A 23,615-nucleotide genomic window follows, 5' to 3' on the forward strand; every position below is an offset into this window, starting at 1 on the left:
TGATTGAGAGTTTTTCACTGTCAATTCCGTGTTTTTGTTTTATTTTTTTTTAATTTTGTTTTGTTTTGTTTTATTCTCCCTACCTAATTTGCATAAAACTGTAATATCAAGAAAGAATGCCCTACATTGGTGCTTCAAATCTATCAGAGCATTCCTTTGTCAACTTGAAGGAAAAACATGCGATTACACACAAAGGTAGTGGTAATTCCGCAGCATCGCTGCAGACACCACCGAGCCCTGACCAAGAGAACCATATTGACAATGAATTGGGAAATTACGATACCTCTTTAAGCGATGTTTCAACTCCGAATAACAAGGAAAATGAGGAACTCGAGCAAAGTCTGCAGGATTCGTTTGCTAGTTTCCGCAAGACCAAACCACCACCTCCTTTGTATTTTGAACAACCGAGACTTTCCTCCACGGCATCTTCATCTAACGACTCAACGGCGTCCTCGCCGCTGACAGGTGAAGACATAAAGGAGTTGGAGTTTCTTCCGAATGAATCGACTCATTCTTACTCGTACAATCCACTTTCGCCAAATTCCCTAGCAGTTAGATTGAGGATTTTGAAAAGATCACTTGAAATCATAATACAGAACCCGAGTATGCTACTCGAGCCTACTCCGGATGATTTGCCTCCCCTGAAGGAATTTGCCAGCCGCAGGAGAAGTTTGCCTAGGACATCGGCTTCCGCGAACCATTTGATGAATAGGAATAAGAGCCAGATCTGGAATACCACATCCGCTACTTTAAATGCATTTGTAAATAACACATCTTCTTCTTCTTCAGCAGCATCCTCGGCTTTATCCAACAAAAAACAGGGCATGCCAGTTTTTCCTAATTTGGATCCAACTCATTCTCAAACTTTTCATAGGGCGAATTCCTTAGCTTATTTGCCTTCCATCTCATCCGAGCAAAATCCGCTACTTAAACGTAATAACTCTTTATTCCGTGGCGACTATGGAAACAGTATAAACTCTGAAAGACCAAGTTTTAGACAACCGTTTAGAGATCAAACTAACAGTCTCCGTAATAGTAGTCTACTTAATGACAGCACTTCTCAGGAAGTGGAAAAAATTTCACCCTACCATGGTCCTTCTATAGATTTATTGAATGAGCAAAGAGCAAATCTGAAGAGTCTTTTGAATTTACTAAACGAAACTCTGGAGAAAAATACTTCCGAGAGAGCGTCGGATCTGCATATGATATCGTTGTTCAATCTGAATAAACTGATGCTTGGAGATCCCAAGAAAAATAATTCAGAATGCGATAAGAGAACTGAAAATCTGAAAAAAATTCTACTGGATAGTCTTGCAGAACCATTTTTTGAACACTATAATTTTATTGAAGATAATTCGACCGAGGACACAGATGAACTTAAAGAGGAAATCGATGAGTTTACGGGTTCCGGAGACACTACAGCGATAACAGATATACGGCCTCAACAGGACTATGGTCGTATATTGAGGACATTCACTTCTACGAAGAATTCGGCCCCACAAGCAATTTTCACGTGCAGTCAAGAGGACCCTTGGCAATTCAAAGCAGCAAATGACTTAGCGTGCTTGGTATTCGGTATCTCACAAAACGCTATTCGTGCCTTAACTCTAATGGATTTAATTCATACCGATAGTAGAAATTTTGTTTTACATAAACTACTGTCTACCGAGGGGCAAGAAATGGTTTTTACAGGTGAAATCATTGGTATTGTACAGCCAGAGACACTCAATTCATCTAAAATAGTATGGGCATCGTTTTGGGCGAAGAGAAAGAATAATTTATTAGTTTGCGTTTTTGAAAAAGTCCCTTGCGACTATGTTGATGTGCTTTTAAATCTGGATGATTTTGCCGTCGAGAATATTGTAGACAAATGTGAGTTGCTGTCGGATGGTCCTTCATTATCCTCCTCTTCTACTTTATCATTACCGAAGATGACCTCCTCACCAAATGGTAGCAGATTAGAGTATTCTTTGGAGAGAAAGGCTCTCGAAAAGAGTTATTCCAGGCCCAATTTAACGGATAATCGAAATTCTAATGATAATCAACTTGTTAGAGAAAGTCATTCTGAATCATCACTGTCACTGTCACCAATAAGGACGAAGAAAAGTGTAAAATTTGCGAATGATATTAAAGACGTCAGGAATATTAGTCAATCGTTAGCTAGATTGATGGATAATGTGAGGAGTGGAGTAGTATTCACTCCTGATGATGATCTTTTGCCCATGCCCATCAGAGTTTGCAACCATATTAATGAAACGAGGTATTTTACTTTGAATCATCTATCTTATAATATTCCATGCGCAGTATCTTGTACCGTTTTGGAGGATGAATTGAAGTTAAAGATTCACAGTTTGCCTTATCAAGCGGGTTTATTTATTGTAGATTCGCATACCTTGGATATTATTAGTTCCAATAAGTCTATCCTGAAAAACATGTTTGGTTACCATTTCGCAGAGCTGGTAGGGAAATCGGTTACCGAAATTATTCCATCATTTCCAAAAATTCTTCAATTCATCAACGACAGATATCCCGCATTAGATATTACACTCCATAAGAATAAAGGCTTGGTATTAACAGAACACTTTTTCAGAAAAATTCAGGCAGAGATTATGGGTGATCGTAAAAGCTTCTACACGTCGGTGGGTATCGATGGGCTTCATAGAGATGGTTGTGAAATTAAAATTGATTTTCAACTACGTGTTATGAACTCTAAAGTGATTTTACTTTGGTTAACTCACTCAAGAGACGTTGTATTTGAGGAATATAATACAAATCCGTCACAGTTGAAGATGCTGAAGGAAAGTGAATTAAGTTTGATGAGCAGTGCAAGCAGTTCTGCCAGTTCTTCCAAAAAATCTTCATCGAGGATATCTACTGGAACGTTGAAGGATTTGAGTAATCTGTCAGCATATGAGGATTTGGACCATCGGACGAATAAGCTTAAATACGAAATTGGGGGAGGGTCCACAACTCCCTCTGAATCCACTTTATCCGAACAGGACCAAGCTCCCTTGGAAGATAAAAATGATAGTAGTGAAATGATAGTTGATGATCCTGAGATGAAACACAAATTAGAATTGGCTAAGATTTACTCAAGAGATAAATCCCAATTTGTGAAAGAAGGAAATTTCAAAGTAGACGAAGATTTGATTATTAGCAAAATTTCACTACCTCCAAGTGTTGAATCATTAGCGGATTCTAAAAGTTCTGGGAAAGGACTATCTCCACTGGAGGAAGAACCGCTAAGCGAGAAGAATGTTCTAGAAAACGGAGTAGTAGATTTATCTTTAGAGGATGACGGTATCATAATAACTAACAAGCGAGCAAACCAGCCTACTAGTACATTCCTACACACCCCAGAAAAGAACATTGGTGCCCAAAAGCATATTAAGAAATTTTCCGACTTCGTAAGTTTGCAAAAAATGGGCGAAGGAGCGTATGGTAAGGTCAACCTGTGTATCCATAAGAAGAATAGGTATATTGTGGTAATCAAGATGATTTTCAAAGAAAGAATTCTTGTCGATACATGGGTTAGGGATAGAAAGTTAGGTACCATACCTTCGGAGATTCAAATCATGGCCACATTGAATAAGAAACCGCATGAAAATATTCTACGGTTACTGGATTTCTTTGAGGACGATGATTACTATTATATAGAAACGCCCGTACATGGTGAAACAGGATGCATAGATCTTTTCGATCTCATTGAATTCAAAACTAATATGACTGAATTTGAAGCCAAGTTGATATTCAAGCAGGTCGTAGCGGGAATAAAACATTTACACGACCAGGGTATTGTCCACAGAGATATCAAGGACGAAAACGTTATCGTAGATTCCAAAGGTTTCGTTAAAATTATCGATTTTGGATCTGCTGCGTACGTCAAAAGTGGACCATTTGACGTTTTTGTTGGCACGATAGATTATGCAGCCCCTGAAGTCTTGGGAGGAAATCCTTATGAGGGCCAACCACAGGACATTTGGGCTATTGGTATTCTCTTGTATACTGTGGTTTTCAAAGAGAACCCTTTTTACAACATAGATGAAATACTGGAAGGTGATTTGAAATTTAACAACGCAGAGGGAGTTAGTGAGGACTGCATTGAGTTAATCAAGAGCATTTTGAACCGTTGCGTACCGAAGAGGCCCACCATTGATGATATAAACAATGACAAGTGGTTGGTTATATAGAGGATTTATGATGATTTCAACACTTCGACTATTGAGAAAGGAAACAAAATACTGAACAACTTGAGAGAACCTAATTCGTTGTTTCGTTTTTTCTTTTTCATTTTTCAAAATATTACTCACTCCATATATGTATGAATATGGAATAAATATACATGTATATCATTATGTAAACTTTTCTTACTTGATTTCAACATTAAATATAATATACTTTATAAAGCAATGCAACCAAATACAAATTATTAACACTTAAACATAAAAAAATACATACAAGTATAGCATAACATAGATAATGTTCTAAATTGCTACTGGAGTAATTACTAAACAGTTGAGTGTGGTTAATATATTAAGGATTAACAATTTCGCTACCATTTCATCATCAGCGCAAAGAGCTTATTACTATTGCAACATCACTACAGACGATAATACCCGGAATGCTCTTTGGAAGGGACAGCGAAAAAAGGTGAAAGATTAACAGGAGAAGTGTTAGGGAACTAAAACAAGAAAGAAGACAGATAATAACAATATTAACGTGGAAACCATTTCGACGACTATAACAGCTGGTATCTGATTATCAAAGTATAATTGAGTCAGAAAGGAGCGAAATATGTCTGGAGCAAGATCAACAACAGCAGGTGCTGTGCCTTCGGCAGCAACAATATCAACAACATCAAACTCTAAGGATTCAGACTCAAATGAGGAGCTATATCCCTTGGCTTTACTTATGGATGAGTTGAAGCACGATGACATTGCTAATAGAGTGGAAGCTATGAAAAAATTGGATACCATTGCATTGGCCCTTGGTCCTGAAAGAACAAGAAACGAGTTAATTCCCTTTTTAACGGAGGTTGCGCAAGATGATGAAGACGAGGTATTTGCCGTCTTGGCTGAACAATTAGGAAAGTTTGTTCCTTATATTGGTGGTTCTCAATATGCCACAATCTTATTGCCCGTATTGGAAATTTTGGCATCCGCAGAAGAAACATTGGTTAGAGAAAAGGCCGTGGATTCTCTGAACAACGTGGCTCAAGAACTCTCTCAAGAACAATTATTTAGTGATTTTGTTCCCTTGATTGAACATTTAGCCACTGCAGATTGGTTCTCATCGAAAGTTTCTGCTTGTGGACTTTTCAAATCTGTTATTGTTCGAATTAAAGACGATTCGTTAAGGAAAAACATTCTAGCCTTATACTTACAGCTTGCTCAAGATGATACACCAATGGTTAAAAGAGCTGTCGGTAAAAATCTACCCATTTTGATCGATCTGTTGACTCAAAATTTGGAGCTATCTACAGATGAAGACTGGGACTATATCTCTAATATTTTCCAAAAAATCATTAACGACAATCAAGATTCTGTCAAATTTCTGGCAGTGGATTGTTTAATTTCTATCTTGAAATTCTTTAACGCTAAAGGAGATGAGTCTCATACTCAAGATTTATTAAACTCTGCGGTAAAATTAATTGGTGATGAAGCATGGAGAGTACGCTATATGGCTGCTGATAGATTCTCTGATTTAGCTTCACAATTCAGTTCGAACCAAGCATATATTGATGAATTAATACAACCATTTTTAAACCTTTGTGAGGACAATGAAGGGGATGTGAGGGAAGCGGTGGCCAAACAAGTTTCTGGATTTGCCAAGTTCCTAAATGATCCTTCCATTATATTGAATAAGATTTTACCTGCAGTGCAGAATCTGAGTATGGACGAAAGCGAAACGGTGAGATCTGCTTTGGCTTCCAAAATCACAAACATTGTATTGCTATTGAATAAAGACCAAGTGATCAACAGTTTTCTTCCGATTTTACTGAATATGCTGAGAGATGAGTTTCCCGATGTTCGTTTAAACATCATTGCTAGCTTGAAAGTCGTCAATGACGTAATAGGAATTGAACTATTATCGGACTCTTTGTTACCTGCCATAACCGAATTAGCCAAGGATGTGAATTGGAGAGTTAGAATGGCCATAATCGAATACATCCCTATCCTGGCAGAACAATTAGGTATGCAATTTTTTGATCAACAGTTAAGCGACCTGTGTCTTTCATGGTTATGGGATACTGTTTATTCCATCAGAGAAGCTGCAGTGAATAATTTGAAAAAATTAACAGAAATATTTGGTTCAGATTGGTGTCGTGATGAAATCATTTCAAGACTTCTCAAATTTGATTTACAATTACTGGAAAATTTTGTCTCCAGGTTCACAGTATTATCGGCTCTAACTACTTTGGTGCCCGTGGTATCGTTAAATGTCGTTACAGAACAACTATTACCATTCATTTCTCACTTAGCTGACGACGGTGTTCCAAATATTAGATTCAATGTTGCCAAGTCCTACGCTGTGATAGTCAAGGCCTTAATTAAGGACGAGGCCAAATATGATGCATTAATTAAGGACACTATTTTACCCTCTTTGGAAACTCTGTGCCAGGACGAAGACGTTGATGTAAAATACTTCGCTAATAAAAGTTTGACAGAATGTCAAGAACTTTTAAAAGATTGATATTAGTTCAAATATATACATACATACACATATGTGTACTCAAATGAATAAAAAGTATACATAATAATAACTCGGGCCCTGTTCTTTTCTTTCTCCCTAAAGTTAGTCTTCTACCTTTACAGAAATATCATCTTCTAATTTGACCATAGTTTTTTCATTTGCTTGTTCTCCATGCTCAGCGTTAACCTTCGTACCCACAACCAACTCAGGCTTTCCTTCGAGGTATTTTACCCATTTTGGATAACTCATAATATTCTCCTGGATTTCCTTGTATAATTCAGACTGCAAATCCCAATCCAAGAAATTCCTTGGATCATTTGAGGGCAAGAATTTTAACAAGTCACGAAGGTTCCTCGATTTCGTGACAATTTGTCCAAACCCAACCAGTAACCCATTTATTTCTGTCCAGAGACCCCTGGGCAGCCAACTTTGTAACTGAATTCTTGTTTGATCTGGGGTCTTGCATTTTTGCGGAGTTACCCATTTCCAAAGCTTGGTTAACCTATCCACATGAACGTCAACGCAAATACCTTCAATCTTACCCCATGCCTTTTGTAACGTCAAATATGCCATTTTAGGCCCCACACCAGGTAGGGCCAAAAGTTCATCTATTGTAGCTGGCACATCACCCAAATGCTGATCCTTGAGGATCTGGCAACTGGACAAGATGTATTTGGCCTTTCTTGTGTGAAATCCAACTGAATGAATCAATTCGTCTAGTTTGGTCTCATTGATTTGTAAGACGGCTTCTAATGTCATACCCTGTTTGATATGTAGTTCATCTATGCAGTATCGCATTATGTTAAGCATTGCCATAGCGGTGACTTCATCCTTTGTCTGCGATGATAGCATCACCCCAAGCAGTACTTGCAATCTGTAGTCTTTCGGCGATATCTGATCTTTCGAGATACCACACTTGGAAGCTACCGTTACTGGGATGGATGAGCCACCAATTATATCGACAGGTGCTAAAATTTTGGACCTTAATACCCGCATTCTAGCGTATGTTTCTTGAAACTTGTACGGAATCTTTGTCGACGCCGGCGTGAGGAAGATAGAGGAGTCTAGTGGTTTGGCCCACCTGTTGGGCACATTGCCGTTTCTGACCACAATCCATTCGAAGTACTCCCTATTTGACAGAGATTTGATCCAGTCAATATCCACGGGTTGAGGAATGACCTCTTCTTGCTTGATTTTAGTTCTTTTCCCAGATAAGAGTTCTGACTTCGAACAAATTTCAGCTTTTACCAGTGGTCTTTTCCTTAAAATTGCCATTGACGACAGTTTACAAATGCTTTGCAGATTTTGTCTTTTGAAACTATAGAGTGTATATGTAAAAACATAATGAATTACTAAGAAGGAAGCTGTTACAATGTGGAAAAAAAAAAAGCCAAAAACAAACTTCGAGATTAGGATTTCGAATTTAGTTTTGCACCTAAAAGAACAAAGTAGAGATATTACAGCACCAGTAGAAGTAACAAAAGTATCACTATCAGCACAAGAATAATTAAGCAATTGCCGTTATCCTTAAACCTAGAATTGTTAAAGCCATGCATAGACCGAGAAGCCCTGTTCAAATTCCTACCATTATTATCGATCAGATTTTCCAAATCCACCAGCAGCGAGTCGTTCTGGGAAGTGATCTCATCATTGAGGTCCATGGAAATGCCATGGGTCCTCCCAATAGACTGAGACAACGTATCCAAGTGAGAATCCTGCTCTAATAGCTGCTGCTGCTGGTCGATAAATAGTTCTTGATTGGAGACCATCGGCTGTAGCTGTGGCTGCGGTTGTGGCTGCGACTGCAATGGCTCATCCTTGTATGGAGCATGCGTGGAAGGCGCCGGCAGCAACTCCTCGTCTTGTTCATCGTCATCCTTATACATGACGGTAAGCTCATCATCGCTCTTAAACCGTACTTTTTTCAAAGAGTCTTTGGATACCTCATCAGTATTACTGACCGCTGCCTTTCGGAACCTGTACAACTCCTTGTCAACCGCTGTATCACAGATTCTGTCCAGTATGGTATTGTATCGGGATATCAATGTATCATCAGGGGCATATTTCTGTAACGACTCCAGTACAGAGCTCAATTGCTGTTTCAAAACAACGTTATCATTTGAAGTTGGGGCGAGGTTCAACACCGACACTAGTCTTGTTCTTTCTTCGACCAGATCCGACAGCTGGTCCAGTTCATAACCCAGCTTCAACACATCCATACTGCGTGTGCTTGCGCATCTATTCGTGCGTGTGATTCCTGTGTCTCGTCTTGTGCGTTCCTGTTCTATTGTAAAGTCTCAGCCTTTATTTCTTGCTCTTTACCTGTTTTTTTGCTCTTTCGGGTGATAAAAATTGTGCTTTTCAAAATAAAATTTCCTGAAAGTAATAAACTCGAAGGTGTGTAGTAGCCAAGTACTAGAGAAGAAGTCCAGAAGCAGATAAGACGCATCGATCGTGGCAGATGAGTCAACAAACACCACAGGAGAGCGAACAGACCACGATAAAAGAACAAGACATTGATCAAGAGAGCGTATTGAGCAACATTGACCTCAATACTGATTTGAACCACAATTTGAATCTATCCGAATACTGCATATCCAGTGACGCAGGAACAGAGAAGATGGATAGTGATGAGGAAAAGTCGCTGGCTAGTTTAGCGGAGCTGAGGTATGCTCCTAAGTTATCAAGTCTGGTGAAGCAAGAGGGGCCTGCGGAGGATTTGAAACGGCCACACGAAGATGAGAGGGAGGTGGAAATAGACGAGGCCAAGAAGATCAAGCTGCCAAAGGAGGACGAGGACGAGAAGGAGGACGAGGAGAAAGAGGAGGAGGGGAAGACGGAGGAAGTAGAAGAGGCAATTGACAGCAAGGAGAAGAGTGCGGATGCCAGGGACGAACAAGGGGACGAAGGTGATAATGAAGAGGAAAACAACGAAGAAGAGAATGAAAACGACAACGAGCATACGGCACCGCCTGCGCTGGTGATGCCGTCGCCAATCGAGATGGAGGAACAGAGAATGACGGCGTTGAAGGAAATCACCGACATCGAGTACAAGTTCGCGCAATTGCGCCAGAAACTATATGATAACCAATTGGTGCGGTTGCAAACGGAGCTGCAGATGTGTCTTGAAGGCTCACATCCAGAATTGCAGGCGTACTACTCGAAGATTGCTGCGATCCGCGACTACAAGCTGCACCGGGCGTACCAGCGGCAGAAATATGAGCTGTCATGCATCAACACCGAGACGATCGCCACCAGAACGTTCATCCACCAAGACTTCCACAAGAAGGTCACCGACCTGCGGGCCAGGCTGCTTAATAGAACCACGCAGACATGGTACGATATCAACAAGGAGCGGCGCGACATGGACGTTGTGATCCCAGACATCAACTACCACGTCCCCATTAAGCTTGACAACAAGACGCTGAGCTGCATCACGGGCTACGCCAGCGCAGCGCAGCTGCGCTACCCTGGAGAGCCTGTGGCAGAGGACCTGGCTTGCGAGAGCATCGAGTACCGTTACAGAGCCAACCCGGTTGATAAACTCGAAGTCATTGTGGACCGAATGAGACTGAATAACGAGATCAGCGACCTCGAAGGTCTGCGCAAATACTTCCACTCCTTCCCGGGTGCTCCTGAGTTGAATCCACTTAGAGATTCCGAAATCAACGACGACTTCCGCCAATGGTCCCAGTGACAGCCACAACGGGACTGCCACACCGTCTCTACACAGCTTCTTGTTCTTGTTATTCCTAAATATGTTGTAACGCTACGTAATTCCACCTTTCATTACTAATATTAAGCCATTCACGTGACTTTTTCCCAGCGCCTGGTGTGGCGCCACACTTTTTTTTCATAAGAATCCTCGAGGAAAACAGAAAAATATTTCAGTTATTTAAACTATAAGATGCTTGGGGATATAATGATGGTGCCGTGTGTTTGTGTTTGAGTGTGTTTGAGTGTTCCTGAAAGAGAGAGCGTTAAAAGTCCAATTGAGTTGCACATATATACGCATACGCATTCGCACTTCTTATACACACACACAATATAAAAAATATGACTCTACAAGAATCTGATAGATTTGCTACTAAGGCCATCCACGCCGGTGAACACATTGACGTTCACGGATCCGTCATCGAACCCATCTCTTTGTCGACCACTTTCAAACAATCATCTCCAGCCAACCCTATCGGCACTTACGAATACTCCAGATCTCAAAATCCTAACAGAGAGAACTTGGAAAAGGCTGTGGCCGCTTTAGAGAATGCTCAATACGGTTTGGCTTTCTCATCTGGTTCTGCCACTACCGCCACAATCTTGCAATCGCTTCCTCAGGGCTCTCATGCGGTCTCTATCGGTGATGTTTACGGTGGTACTCACAGATACTTCACCAAAGTGGCCAACGCACACGGTGTGGAAACTTCATTTACTAACGACTTGTTGAACGATCTACCACAACTGCTAAAGAACAACACCAAGTTGGTTTGGATCGAAACTCCAACCAACCCTACATTGAAGGTCACCGACATTCAAAAGGTGGCAGATCTTATCAAGAAGCACGCTGCCGGCCAAGACGTCATCTTGGTTGTCGACAACACTTTCTTGTCTCCATACATCTCCAACCCATTGAACTTCGGTGCAGACATCGTCGTCCACTCTGCCACAAAGTACATCAACGGTCATTCAGATGTTGTGCTCGGTGTCCTAGCCACCAATAACAAGCAATTGTACGAGCGTCTACAATTCCTACAAAACGCCATTGGTGCCATCCCATCTCCTTTCGATGCTTGGTTGACTCACAGAGGTTTGAAGACTTTGCATCTACGTGTCAGACAAGCTGCCCTCAGTGCCATCAAGATCGCAGAATTCTTGGCATCCGACAAGGAAAACGTCGTCGCTGTCAACTACCCAGGTTTGAAAACACACCCTAACTACGACGTTGTGTTGAAGCAACACCGTGACGCCCTTGGTGGTGGTATGATCTCTTTCAGAATCAAAGGTGGTGCTGAAGCCGCCTCCAAGTTCGCGTCATCCACAAGACTGTTCACATTGGCCGAGTCTCTTGGTGGTATCGAATCTCTATTGGAAGTGCCAGCTGTCATGACTCATGGTGGCATTCCAAAGGAGGCCAGAGAGGCCTCTGGTGTGTATGACGACTTGGTCAGAATCTCCGTCGGTATTGAAGATACCGACGATCTTCTGGAAGATGTCAAGCAAGCTTTGAAGCAAGCCACCAACTAGCCGGTAGTTGCCGCAATAGCGGACCCTTCAAGCTAGACTTTTTAAATACGATATAAAACAACTCTTTTATAAAAATATTTGTATAAATATATACAATTTTGAATATCCATTATTACTGTACTATATCGTGTAGCGTGATTTTTTTACAAGCAGTTATTGTAATTGATATATATATATATATACCATACATGTATTCTTATATGCATATGTCCAACGATATATGAACATATGCAAACGCTTTAGAAGTAAAGCTGGTCGCAGAGAAGTAAGAATGCCTGCTGTGTTGAGAACCAGGTCCAAAGAATCCTCTCTAGAGGAGAAGCCTGCTTCCAGGACAAGGACGAGATCGGGGAGAGGCAAGCGCGGTCGTGAAGACGATGATGAGGACGATGATGAGGAAAGCGATGGCGCATACGACGAAGTTGGTGATGATTATGATGAATATGCTTCCAGAGTAAAGTTAGCGAATAACAGGCCGTTTGAAATAGTCGCGGGTCTGCCTGCTAGTGTGGACATGCCTAATTATAACTCATCGCTTACTCATCCGCAATCAATTAAAAACTCAGGAGTGCTTTATGACTCTTTGGTTAGCTCCAGAAGAACCTGGATCCAGGGCGAGATGTTTGAACTGTACTGGCGAAGGCCCAAGAAAATCGTTAACGAGACTACGCCCACTCTGATGGAAAGTCCAACGTCCAGTGGAATTCCCTTAATACGAGATAAGATGCAGAAAATGTGCGATTGTATAATGAGCGGAGGTCCTCACACGTTTAAAGTTAGGCTGTTCATACTGAAAGATGAAAAGATCGAACAAAAGTGGCAGGAGGAGCAAGACTTGAAGAAGAAAGAAAAGGAATTGAAAAGGAAGAATGAAGCAGAGGCCAAGAGACTGAGAATGGAGGAAAGGAAAAAGCAGCAGCTGCAGAAGAAAATAGCCAAGGAACAAAAGTTACAATTGCAAAAAGAGAATAAGGCTAAACAGAAACTAGAACAGGAGGCACTGAAATTGAAGAAAAAGGAGGAAATGAAAAAACTAAAAGAGCAAAACAAAAATAAACAAGGTTCCCCTTCCTCCACGATGCATGACCCAAGAATGATAATGAATTTGAATCTGATGGCACAAGAAGACCCAAAACTAAATACTTTGATGGAAACTGTGGCTAAAGGTCTAGCCAATAATGATCAATTGGAGGAATTTAAAAAATTTATTGAGATTGCCAAGAGAAGATCCCTGGAAGGGAACCCAATAAATAAACGTCCCCTCGTTGCAACAGAAAAGGCCCCGGCGTCCTTTAAAAATAAGGATGTACAGGAGGCGAACCGCTTGAACTCGATAACGTTGGTGAAAAGTTCAAAAACCACAGCCCCTGCAGAGCCTGAATTAAATAAGGATGATGCAGAGAAAGAACGGTCAAAGGGCGAAAAGACAACTGCTGATTCTGTGCAAATTGATGTCAAAACAGAAAAGGACGTGAAAGTAGAAGATTCGCAAAAGAAAGAGGATGATCCTAAGGTACCTAAAAGGAAAAGAAGAAAAAATGCAGTGAAAGAGGATAAAGACATGCAATTAACTGCATTTCAACAAAAATACGTCCAAAATGCAGAGATTGTTCTAGAGTATTTGGAATTCACCCATTCGAGGTACTATTTACCCAAAAAGTCCATAGTAGAATTTCTGGAGGATACGGGCGAGATCGTCATATCTTGGATCGTCATACACAATTCTAAGGAAATCGAGAAGTTCAAAACAAAAAAATTGAAGGCAAAACTGAAAGCCGATGGAAAGTCACACGAAGAAGATATTAAGCAAGACTCCGATGTGGGAAATGAACCATACTTTAACCCCCTCTTTGAAGACGATTGTCCCACCCCACTTTACACCCCGATGACAATGAAGTTATCGGGTATCCACAAAAGGTTCAACCAAATCATTCAGAACAGTGTCTCTCCCATGGAAGAAGTTGCCAAAGAGATGGAAAAAATCCTACAAATCGGTACCAGATTATCTGGTTATAATCTATGGTACCAGTTGGATGGATACGACGATGAAGCTTTGAGCGAAAGTTTGCGTTTCGAATTGATTGAGTGGGAACATACCATGAGAAGCAAAAGGCACAAAAGGTAGCGCTTCGTGTTTTTAATCCTTCTATGATGCCATTGTGATTATACACGTTGTACTATTTACTTTCTCTACTTGTATATTAAAACCTTATCTTTTTTTCGTATTATTTATCATGTGGAGTATTGGAACTGTATTCCAAACTTCGTAGGGAAAACCGGTATATTACTATTTTCTACATCCACTGCTGATATCGATATCGCGTCATCATTCTTTTCATCATTGGATAAAGTTCTTTGAGAGCTTTTAGTGAAAACCAGTTCTGTCCCTGCAGATATCAAAAAACCCCTCCATTTCCCTTCCCATAACAGCTTCAAAGTCTTATCACGTAATGACGTGCTTAGCTTCCAAACACTGGTAAAAATGGAACTATTTATTTTGTTATCGAACTTTTCGATAGTGGATCTTTCTTCGTCTATCTTTCTTAGCGATGATGAGAATGCATAAGTCAAGTCATTTAGTAGCTTCTGTTTATGATCAGGTATATCTAACGAAGAATCATGATCGTCATCAATTGACTTCAGATTCGGTACACTTTCATGCAGCAGTTTAGTTGTTTTCTTATTCGGATTCACATCTACCAATTCGTGAGATACTGGCTCTAATTTATCATTATTATTACCATTGATCGCCATATGATGCTTTTTTTGCCAAAATTCGCACCCGAACGAAAGATTTGATTCAATTGAATAAAGGTTAAAATCATACTTCGCACAAAAAGTGGAGTTTGTCCCTGTCTTGGCCGAATATGTGGAAGATATATGACCAAACAATGGATTCCAAGATAATGTCAAGGTTAGTGGCCGCCCCGTGTTCGTGGAATGTGTGTAATATCTTAAAGTTGTAGAACAACCAGGACTTAAACTGACCAACCCTAACCAAAATTCAGCACCAAGGGACAATGAAGAATTGTTGTATAGTGAAGTGTTGAATTTGGATGGCGTGGTAAGGAAATTGTGTAATATTCTGTATCCACATAATAAATCGCTGGTGGAAAATATCCACTCTTGTAAATTTCGATGAGAATATTTTTGAAAATAACACGTCAAAACGTTTAAGTTCTCCTTGAAACTGCTTACACCCTTAATCATGAGCTGTGTTTGTGGATTTAGTCGTTTTATTATCATTGCCTCCAAATCAGAACTTGGATAGTACATTCTACCATAATAAAGAGATTTCTTGGCAAATTTCAAATCATGAGACAATTTCTTGTTATTCTCGAGCAAACTTTCGTCAGTATTCAGTCCGTTTGCACTGTTGCTACTGTAAAAGTTAAGATTTGGCTGTAATTGCCTATATGTCTCAGTAGCATCTTGTAATGGGATATCTGTAGAGTTACGCATAAAATTATCCAATTGCTGCGCATCAGAATATAAATAACTTAGAGAACCATTTATTCTCAACCTTGTAGAGAAGTCTAAAGAATTGAATGTATTGGGGGTAGACCTATTGGAAATCTGCAGGTGAATTGCTGAGGGAATTTGGAAATCCAATAATGTTCTTGAAGTGGCGGTAATATCCTCGTAGCTATTTTGTGTGCTCCAATGGGTGCTTTGATAGAACGCTCTAAGTACTTGGTCCATGTAGGGCAGCATCGATGCCTGCTTTGTCTCCTCAATCTTTTATTAATGTGTATCTACTTTATTTTCTCACTCAACAACAAAGTTGAAACCAAATTTAATTAATAAGTATTCTTAAAAGAAAAGTTGCGAAATTGAGCGAGAATCTACTGATTAGGCATAAACGAAGAGAGACCGTGGAAAACTAAAGAAAGGAGGTCATGGAGCCAGAGAGTATAGGTGATGTAGAAAATTATGTCCAGGATGATAGTGGTAGTGTAGTATCCGGGCCTCGTAAGCGTTCTGGAAGCAAGACATCTAGTGCGAAGAATATACGGAACTCCAGTAATATCTCCCCAGCATCGATGATTTTTAGAAACTTACTAATACTGGAGGATGACTTAAGACGCCAAGCTCGTGAACAAAAAATATTGAAGTGGCAATTTACTTTGTTTCTAGCATCTATGGCCGGTGTAGGTGCGTTTACCTTCTACGAATTATATTTCACTACAGATTGTGTTAAGGGCTTCCACAGAGTTATTCTGCAGTTCACTCTTTCTTTTATTTCTATAACTGTAGTTCTATTTCATATTAGTGGGCAATATAGAAGAACCATTGTCATTCCAAGAAGATTTTTCACCTCTACTAATAAGGGGATTAGGCAGTTTAATGTGAGGTTAGTTAAAGTCCAGTCTACGTGGGATGAAAAATATACAGATTCCGTAAGGTTCGTGAGTCGATCAATTGCTTATAGTAATATTTACTGTCTGAAAAAATTTCTGTGGCTTAAAGACGATAATACCATCGTGAAATTTTGGAAAAGTGTCACGATACAATCTCAACCGAGAATCGGTGCTGTAGATGTGAAATTGGTGCTTAATCCCAGAGCATTTAGTGCAGAAATTAGAGAAGGATGGGAAATTTATAGAGATGAGTTCTGGGCTAGGGAAGGAGCAAGAAGACGCAAACAAGCGCATGAACTCCGACCTAAATTAGAATGAAAGAGTTGGGAAGTTACTTATCCCGGATAAGGGGCTATAATTACCTATATAAAGTTGTATCCACGTATAGATTATACTTTAAATATTATTGGAAGTGAAACTATTGTGTTGTGAAATTTTACAAATCCGTCATTTCTGACTTTATATTTAAGTTTTCCAACAGGTGTTAGAAAACCTAAGGGTTGTTGAGATCGCCCAAACAGAGAACCTTATAATACATCCCGGCATAGGGTGAAGAGATAAGAAGGAAAGCCTTGGCATAATACGTGTATAAGAATGAGTTTAGCTTTTAATATGCAACGATTGGTGTTTCGTAATTTGAATGTAGGGAAGTACATGTTTAAGAACGTCCCCTTATGGAAGTCAAAGGGTAGCATTAAGCTGACAAAGCCCTTAACCCGCTCTATCGGGTTAGCAGGTGCTAGTGTAGCTGCTGGTGGGCTCTTCCTACTGAATTTTCAACCTTCCAGGTTGATATTCAACGATTCTGTGGGTGGAGCTATGAAACGATATGGCGTTCAAGGATCCTTGGAATCAAAAGTGGGAAACACAGCAAGCATTGCGGAGGAAAGAAGGAACAAAGTAAGCAGTCACAAGCAAATGTTCCTGGGATCTTTATTTGGTGTTATTTTAGGGGTTACGGTGGCTAAGATATCCATCTTGTTCATGTATGTTGGTATTACAAGTATGCTAATTTGTGAATGGTTGCGGTATAAGGGTTGGATTCGTATCAATTTAAAAAATATTAAGTCTGTCATTGTTTTGAGAGATGTAGATCTGAAAAAACTGCTTATTGATGGGTTATTAGGTACGGAGTATATGGGTTTTAAAGTGTTCTTTACGATGAGTTTCATACTATCAAGCTTGAACGCCAATAAATGAGCAAGTTAAATGATCAGATTTGAGTAAGGGTTATGCCTGTTAGTTTTATGTTTTTAGTTTTGGTATTTCGTCTATCCTATACAGCAATTTTACATACGGTTATGGAAGAGGGAAATAGTCATTTTAAATAAAAATTGATCGTGTTCTATTTTTTACGGATATATAATCTTTGTAGATTCAAAAAGTCCTTAAACATAATTCTTTTGGCGACCAGTAAAGAGGAATTGAATAAGTAGAACCTGGGCAACACTTATAATGGCAATGATGATCATGATCAATATAGATAACCAGGTCAACCTTGATTCGGTCGAGTTAACAGTGGACATATTTCTCCATTCTCTAGCTCTCAAATAGTTCAAAGCCTTTGTAATTTTGTTTAAGTTCCTATCGATTTCCTCCACAGCGTTATTGGCGATAATATCATCATTGTTAACTTCAGTTTCAGCTTCTTCAGTTAAAGTTTTCTCCTTTTCTAAGGTAACTTCTACCTTTTTCAATGCCGTACCGTAGTTATTGGAAAAGCAAAAGGTGTATTTCCCCACCCCAAATGATTTCAACAAGAAATCGGAATATTTCTTTTGTTTTTCACTAGTAATTACAGATCCATCAGGAGCAGTAATGTCAAAATCAATCTCAAAGTTACCACCGGTTAGAACTTGGTAACCCACGGCTAAGGAATCATCCTCAGTAGCCATGTCGTAGTATAGACATTCTTTGCTGAATGCTGGTAAAGTGATAGCAACTGGCGCATAATTGGAAGATGCAGACACTAAATTCGCCAACGTCAAAATGAGAACAATGAAGAAAGAGGGTAGAGCGATTGTAGATTTAATCATAGTTTTCTTTTTCAATGAATGGGCCCCACTGGTGGTCTTATCCTAGCTTAATCAGTTGATACAGAATTGGCGGTGTCGATCCCTAAGGTTAATCGATCACAATACTGAAGATTCCATTACTTTTTCATTTTAGCTAGTGCAAGTTTTGGCAAAATGTAGTTTTCGTGTTTCGGGACACGTCGCTGAAAATAATTGAAATAAAGCAGGACATTATTATTAAGTACAGTGGACACTAATATCATAGAACTTAAAAATTTTGGCTAAAGGCTTTATTGTCACCGTCTCGAGACAAACGGTGGGTTAGATATGTATGAGGTTCAGGCATCCTGATAACTATTTGTGAGATTTGGGTAAATTTTGAGATGCTTGTTGGGATTCCATTGTTGATAAAGGCAATATTATTTGGTATAGAGAATATACTAGAAGTTCTCCTCGGGAATTTAGGAATCCATAAAAGGGAATCTGCAATTCTACACAATTCTATAAACATTATTATCATCGTTTTATATGTTGTTATTCATTATCTTATTACATTATCAATCCTTGCATTTCAGCTTCCACTTATTTCGATGACAGCTTCTCATAACTTATGTCATCTTCTAACACCGTATATGATAATATACTAGTAATATGATTACTAATCAATCGATGATAGTCTGTTCTTATTGCAATATTTAGCAGATTACGTATGATTTTACAGAGCGGCCTTCTTAAAAAATCTCAATTGCATCGCTACGAATCTCTTTGAAACCTCAATGGAGTAGTAACAAAGCTTTAATAGTCTAAAATTCAGCTAAATAGAATAGAATAGGAGGAAATCAAGGTTTAACACAGATCAGCTATAAATGATAGTAAGTATAATTCAAAAGAAAAACCATCAAGTGGTCAAAATACTAACTAATGAAAACATCAAATAATACGGGCGTGTGGTCTAGTGGTATGATTCTCGCTTTGGGAGACTTCTTGATTAAACAGGGAGACAAAGCATGCGAGAGGCCCTGGGTTCAATTCCCAGCTCGCCCCGTTTTTTTATCAATTTACATGGACAGGACTTATTACAACCGTGCCACTTCTACCCACACATCAAAAAGAATACATACAGCCTTTCTTTCTTCATCCTTTCCATTCTTTTTAACTCGAAAAATTTCCTTTCTCTATAGCGTATAGAATATATGTTACATGTATATATTTATATAATAAAAATGTTCGGAAAATTCCTCATTATACCCAGTTCATTAAAAGACATTTTCGTTATTATCAATCGCCCAGAGAAGTTGTTTAATCAACTTCTTCAACAGTTGGACCCTCAGCTTCCGGAGCTGGAGGAGCACCGCCTGGGAAACCACCTGGAGCAGCTCCTGGAGCAGCTCCTGGGGCACCACCGGGAGCACCACCGGCTTGGTACAACTTAGACATGATTGGGTTGGCAATGTCTTGCAATTCCTTCAACTTGTCATCGAATTCTTCCTTGGTAGCAGTGGTATTGCTGTCTAACCAAGAGATGGTTTCTTCAGCCTTCTTGGAAACAGCATCCTTGTCAGCTTGTTCCAATTTATCACCAGCTTCAGAAATGGTGTTCTTCAAAGAGTAAGCAATAGATTCCAATTGGTTCTTGGAAGCAATTCTTTCAGACTCCTTTTCATCTTCTTCCTTAAATTTTTCAGCTTCAGCAACCATTTTTTCGATATCTTCCTTGGATAATCTACCCTTGTCGTTGGTAATGGTAATCTTGTTGGACTTACCAGTACCCTTTTCAACAGCAGAAACATTCAAAATACCGTTGGAATCAACATCGAAGGTGACCTCAATTTGTGGAACACCTCTTGGAGCTGGTGGAATACCGCTCAATTCGAACTTACCTAACAAGTTGTTGTCCTTGGTTTTAGCTCTTTCACCTTCAAAGACTTGAATCAGGACACCCGGTTGGTTATCAGCATAAGTAGAGAAGATTTCGGACTTCTTGGTTGGAATGGTAGAGTTTCTTGGAATCAACTTAGTCATGACACCACCTGCAGTTTCAATACCCAAGGATAATGGAGCGACATCCAATAACAATAGATCTTGAGTCTTGGACGATTCATCACCAGTTAAAATAGCAGCTTGGACAGCAGCACCGTAAGCAACAGCTTCATCTGGGTTGATAGATCTGTTTGGCTCCTTACCGTTAAAGTAGTCAGTGACCAACTTTTGGACCTTTGGAATTCTAGTAGAACCACCGACCAAGACAATTTCATCAACTTGAGACTTGTCTAGCTTAGCATCTCTCAAGACTTTTTCGACTGGATCCAAAGTAGATCTGAATAAGTCAGCACATAATTCTTCGAATCTGGCTCTTGTGATGGAAGTGTAGAAATCGACACCTTCGAACAAAGAGTCGATTTCAACTGAGGTTTGAGCGGAAGAAGACAAAGTTCTCTTAGCTCTTTCACAAGCGGTTCTTAGTCTTCTCAAAGCTCTTTGGTTGGTGGACAAGTCCTTCTTGTTCTTTCTCTTGAATTCTTGGATGAAGTGGTTGACCAATCTGTTGTCAAAATCTTCACCACCTAAATGGGTGTCACCAGCGGTAGCCTTAACTTCGAAGATACCGTCTTCAATGGACAACAAGGACACATCGAAAGTACCACCACCTAGATCAAAAATCAAGACATGTTCTTCCTTACCCTTCTTGTCCAAACCATAAGCAATAGCGGCAGCAGTAGGTTCGTTAATGATACGCAGGACATTCAAACCAGCAATAGTACCGGCATCCTTGGTAGCTTGTCTTTGAGAATCGTTGAAGTAAGCTGGCACAGTGACAACAGCATCGTTGACCTTAGCACCCAAGTAAGATTCAGCAGTTTCCTTCATCTTACCCAAAACCATAGATGAAATTTGTTCTGGAGTGAAGTTCTTAGTCTCACCTTTAAATTCAACTTGAATTTGTGGCTTACCGTCAACGTCAATCAGCTTGAATGGGAAATGCTTCATATCACCTTGCACTTCCGGGTCGTTAAAGTTTCTACCGATCAAACGCTTAGCGTCGAAAACAGTGTTTGAAGGATTCATAGCAGCTTGGTTCTTAGCAGCATCACCAATCAATCTTTCAGTATCAGTGAACGCGACGAAAGATGGCGTGGTCCTGTTACCTTGATCGTTGGCAATAATATCTACACGATCATTGGAAAAATGAGCAACACATGAGTACGTTGTACCCAAATCAATACCGACAGCTTTTGACATATTTTTCTATTGTTTATTTATATTCTTATTTTCTTGTAATACTTGATTACTTTTCTTCTGATGTACTAATCTTACAAATGAGGAAAGAAAGAAATTAATACATGAGTAGAGATACGAAACCACAACTCAATCTATTCTCGAAGACAACATTGACCTACCCCTTATATAACCTTGACGTCCTCGAAACGATCAGCTAATCTAAATGGCCCCCTTCTTTTTGGGTTCTTTTTCTCCCTTTTGCCGCCGATGGAACGTTCTAGAAAAAGAATGATTTATTACTTTCTCAACCAAAATCTGGAGAAGAACGCTAATTACATCTCCAAAATGTTCTCTGTCATTTTCCTTCTAGAACATTCTAGAATATTGGCAAGAAACGTCTCCCAGGAATGAAAAACATCGTTGATAGTGATAGTATATCATCCACACACCACACGTACGCGTTTTATTTCTTTTTCTGGTTTTTTTTCATCTGCCATTTTTCACCAAAGATTTTTTTTTCTTAGGGCTCAGAACCTGCAGGTGAAGAAACGCAGTAGAGATCAAAGTACAACGCAATAATTTGTCGACAACCGAACCTTTGAAGAAAAAATTTTTCACATTGTCGCCTCTGAATAAATAGTTTAAGGTTATCCACTATATTTAGTCGCACATTTTTCTTCTTCCACTTCTTATCTCTTTCTTTGTTTTATTCTACCTTTCAGCACTGAAGAGCCCAACCGAATATACACAAACATAATGGCATCCACCGATTTCTCCAAGATTGAAACTTTGAAACAACTAAACGCTTCTCTGGCTGACAAGTCATACATTGAAGGGTATGTTCCGATTTATTTTTGTTTATAGATTATTGTTTTTTCTTTTTCTTCTTTTCCTGTGATGCCATGTAAAGGGATGATAGTTAATAATGATTACGTTTTTTCGCTTATGTGAATGATGAATTTAATTCTTTGGTCCGTGTTTATGATGGGAAGTAAGACCCCCGATATGAGTGACAAAAGAAATGTGGTTGACTATCACAGTGTCTGACGATAGCACAAAACAGAGTGTCATTATTTGTTATCCGTTATTCTCCCTTTTCCTCTAGAGAAAGATAGGCAGAGTCTTTAAGGTTATATTGCAATGGAAAAAAAGCGCACATTACTAACAAGCAAAATGTTTCTTTTCTCTTTTTTGAAATAGTACTGCTGCTTCTCAAGCTGACGTCACTGTCTTCAAGGCTTTCCAATCTGCTTACCCAGAATTCTCCAGATGGTTCAACCACATTGCTTCCAAGGCCGATGAATTCGAATCTTTCCCAGCTGCCGTTGCTGAAGAAGAAGATGATGATGACGTCGATTTATTCGGTTCCGACGATGAAGAAGCTGATGCAGAAGCTGAAAAGTTGAAGGCTGAAAGAATCGCCGCATACAACGCTAAGAAGGCTGCCAAGCCAGCTAAGCCAGCTGCTAAGTCCATTGTCACTATTGATGTCAAGCCATGGGATGATGAAACTAATTTGGAAGAAATGGTTGCTTTCGTCAAGGGTATCGAAATGGATGGTTTGAACTGGGGTGCTCACCAATTCATCCCAATTGGTTTCGGTATCAAGAAGTTGCAAATTAACTGTGTTGTCGAAGATGACAAGGTTTCCCTGGATGACTTGCAACAAAGCATTGAAGAAGACGAAGACCACGTCCAATCTACCGATATTGCTGCTATGCAAAAATTATAAGAAGCTTTTTCTATAAACTTTTTATAATTAACATCGACAAAAACGACAACAACAACATTGTAAAGATTAACAAAATAAATGAAAAAAGAAAACGAAATAACTTAGGTTTTAGGCTAAAGAAAACAGAAGGAATTTTGAATGATATATTTTTCTACTGCACGAGAAACATTATTACTAATTTGTGTAACCACTATATAAGAAATCGTGTTTATTAAATGAATTTATTCCGGGAATATTCATGCCATCTATCTAGTAATATCTTCATATTCTAATTTTATATGAGCTATATTAGCTTGGCAAAAAAGTGCGGTGTAAGGAGTTCTTGTAGGTAGCATTTTCGCGGTTAAAAGAAAA

The 23,615-nt window shown here is 39.5% G+C and overlaps 13 protein-coding genes and 1 non-coding gene across 14 annotated transcripts; 9 read left to right on the plus strand and 5 right to left on the minus strand.

Moving 5' to 3' along the window:
- Positions 1-116: 116 nt before the first annotated feature.
- On the plus strand, positions 117-4,190 carry PSK1 (serine/threonine protein kinase PSK1; the record flags this gene model as incomplete). Its single annotated transcript, XM_056225808.1, has 1 exon — positions 117-4,190. One exon carries the CDS (start codon positions 117-119, stop codon positions 4,188-4,190), a length of 4,074 nt encoding a protein of 1,357 aa, XP_056080213.1.
- A 604-nt stretch (positions 4,191-4,794) lies between these two features.
- Positions 4,795-6,693, plus strand: TPD3 (protein phosphatase 2A structural subunit TPD3; the record flags this gene model as incomplete). Its single annotated transcript, XM_056225919.1, has 1 exon — positions 4,795-6,693. One exon carries the CDS (start codon positions 4,795-4,797, stop codon positions 6,691-6,693), a length of 1,899 nt encoding a protein of 632 aa, XP_056080214.1.
- A 102-nt stretch (positions 6,694-6,795) lies between these two features.
- NTG1 (bifunctional N-glycosylase/AP lyase NTG1) lies at positions 6,796-7,968 on the minus strand (the record flags this gene model as incomplete). Its single annotated transcript, XM_056226030.1, has 1 exon — positions 6,796-7,968. One exon carries the CDS (start codon positions 7,966-7,968, stop codon positions 6,796-6,798), a length of 1,173 nt encoding a protein of 390 aa, XP_056080215.1.
- A 182-nt stretch (positions 7,969-8,150) lies between these two features.
- On the minus strand, positions 8,151-8,912 carry SYN8 (syntaxin; the record flags this gene model as incomplete). Its single annotated transcript, XM_056226141.1, has 1 exon — positions 8,151-8,912. The coding sequence occupies one exon, from the start codon at positions 8,910-8,912 to the stop codon at positions 8,151-8,153; it is 762 nt and encodes a 253-aa protein (XP_056080216.1).
- A 242-nt stretch (positions 8,913-9,154) lies between these two features.
- Positions 9,155-10,390, plus strand: DEP1 (Rpd3L histone deacetylase complex subunit DEP1; the record flags this gene model as incomplete). Its single annotated transcript, XM_056226252.1, has 1 exon — positions 9,155-10,390. One exon carries the CDS (start codon positions 9,155-9,157, stop codon positions 10,388-10,390), a length of 1,236 nt encoding a protein of 411 aa, XP_056080217.1.
- Positions 10,391-10,749: 359 nt separating this feature from the next.
- On the plus strand, positions 10,750-11,934 carry CYS3 (cystathionine gamma-lyase CYS3; the record flags this gene model as incomplete). The annotated part of the gene is made up of 1 exon (XM_056226363.1): positions 10,750-11,934. One exon carries the CDS (start codon positions 10,750-10,752, stop codon positions 11,932-11,934), a length of 1,185 nt encoding a protein of 394 aa, XP_056080218.1.
- A 220-nt stretch (positions 11,935-12,154) lies between these two features.
- Positions 12,155-14,059, plus strand: SWC3 (Swc3p; the record flags this gene model as incomplete). Its single annotated transcript, XM_056226448.1, has 1 exon — positions 12,155-14,059. The coding sequence occupies one exon, from the start codon at positions 12,155-12,157 to the stop codon at positions 14,057-14,059; it is 1,905 nt and encodes a 634-aa protein (XP_056080219.1).
- A 107-nt stretch (positions 14,060-14,166) lies between these two features.
- Positions 14,167-15,648, minus strand: MDM10 (Mdm10p; the record flags this gene model as incomplete). Its single annotated transcript, XM_056226459.1, has 1 exon — positions 14,167-15,648. The coding sequence occupies one exon, from the start codon at positions 15,646-15,648 to the stop codon at positions 14,167-14,169; it is 1,482 nt and encodes a 493-aa protein (XP_056080220.1).
- Positions 15,649-15,833: 185 nt separating this feature from the next.
- On the plus strand, positions 15,834-16,613 carry SPO7 (Nem1-Spo7 phosphatase regulatory subunit SPO7; the record flags this gene model as incomplete). The annotated part of the gene is made up of 1 exon (XM_056226470.1): positions 15,834-16,613. The coding sequence occupies one exon, from the start codon at positions 15,834-15,836 to the stop codon at positions 16,611-16,613; it is 780 nt and encodes a 259-aa protein (XP_056080221.1).
- Positions 16,614-16,889: 276 nt separating this feature from the next.
- On the plus strand, positions 16,890-17,495 carry FUN14 (Fun14p; the record flags this gene model as incomplete). Its single annotated transcript, XM_056226481.1, has 1 exon — positions 16,890-17,495. The coding sequence occupies one exon, from the start codon at positions 16,890-16,892 to the stop codon at positions 17,493-17,495; it is 606 nt and encodes a 201-aa protein (XP_056080222.1).
- Positions 17,496-17,683: 188 nt separating this feature from the next.
- Positions 17,684-18,331, minus strand: ERP2 (Erp2p; the record flags this gene model as incomplete). The annotated part of the gene is made up of 1 exon (XM_056226493.1): positions 17,684-18,331. One exon carries the CDS (start codon positions 18,329-18,331, stop codon positions 17,684-17,686), a length of 648 nt encoding a protein of 215 aa, XP_056080223.1.
- Positions 18,332-19,251: 920 nt separating this feature from the next.
- Positions 19,252-19,354, plus strand: Smki_1.trna1P. Its single transcript has 2 exons — positions 19,252-19,287; positions 19,319-19,354. It is a non-coding gene; the product is annotated as a tRNA-Pro (tRNA).
- Positions 19,355-19,609: 255 nt separating this feature from the next.
- On the minus strand, positions 19,610-21,550 carry SSA1 (Hsp70 family ATPase SSA1; the record flags this gene model as incomplete). Its single annotated transcript, XM_056226504.1, has 1 exon — positions 19,610-21,550. The coding sequence occupies one exon, from the start codon at positions 21,548-21,550 to the stop codon at positions 19,610-19,612; it is 1,941 nt and encodes a 646-aa protein (XP_056080224.1).
- Positions 21,551-22,285: 735 nt separating this feature from the next.
- Positions 22,286-23,261, plus strand: EFB1 (translation elongation factor 1 subunit beta; the record flags this gene model as incomplete). Its single annotated transcript, XM_056226515.1, has 2 exons — positions 22,286-22,365; positions 22,730-23,261. The coding sequence occupies 2 exons, from the start codon at positions 22,286-22,288 to the stop codon at positions 23,259-23,261; spliced, it is 612 nt and encodes a 203-aa protein (XP_056080225.1).
- Positions 23,262-23,615: the final 354 nt, after the last annotated feature.

This window comes from Saccharomyces mikatae (assembly GCF_947241705.1).
Source record: "Saccharomyces mikatae IFO 1815 strain IFO1815 genome assembly, chromosome: 1".
In the NCBI taxonomy this organism is placed as follows: Eukaryota; Fungi; Ascomycota; class Saccharomycetes; order Saccharomycetales; family Saccharomycetaceae; genus Saccharomyces; species Saccharomyces mikatae.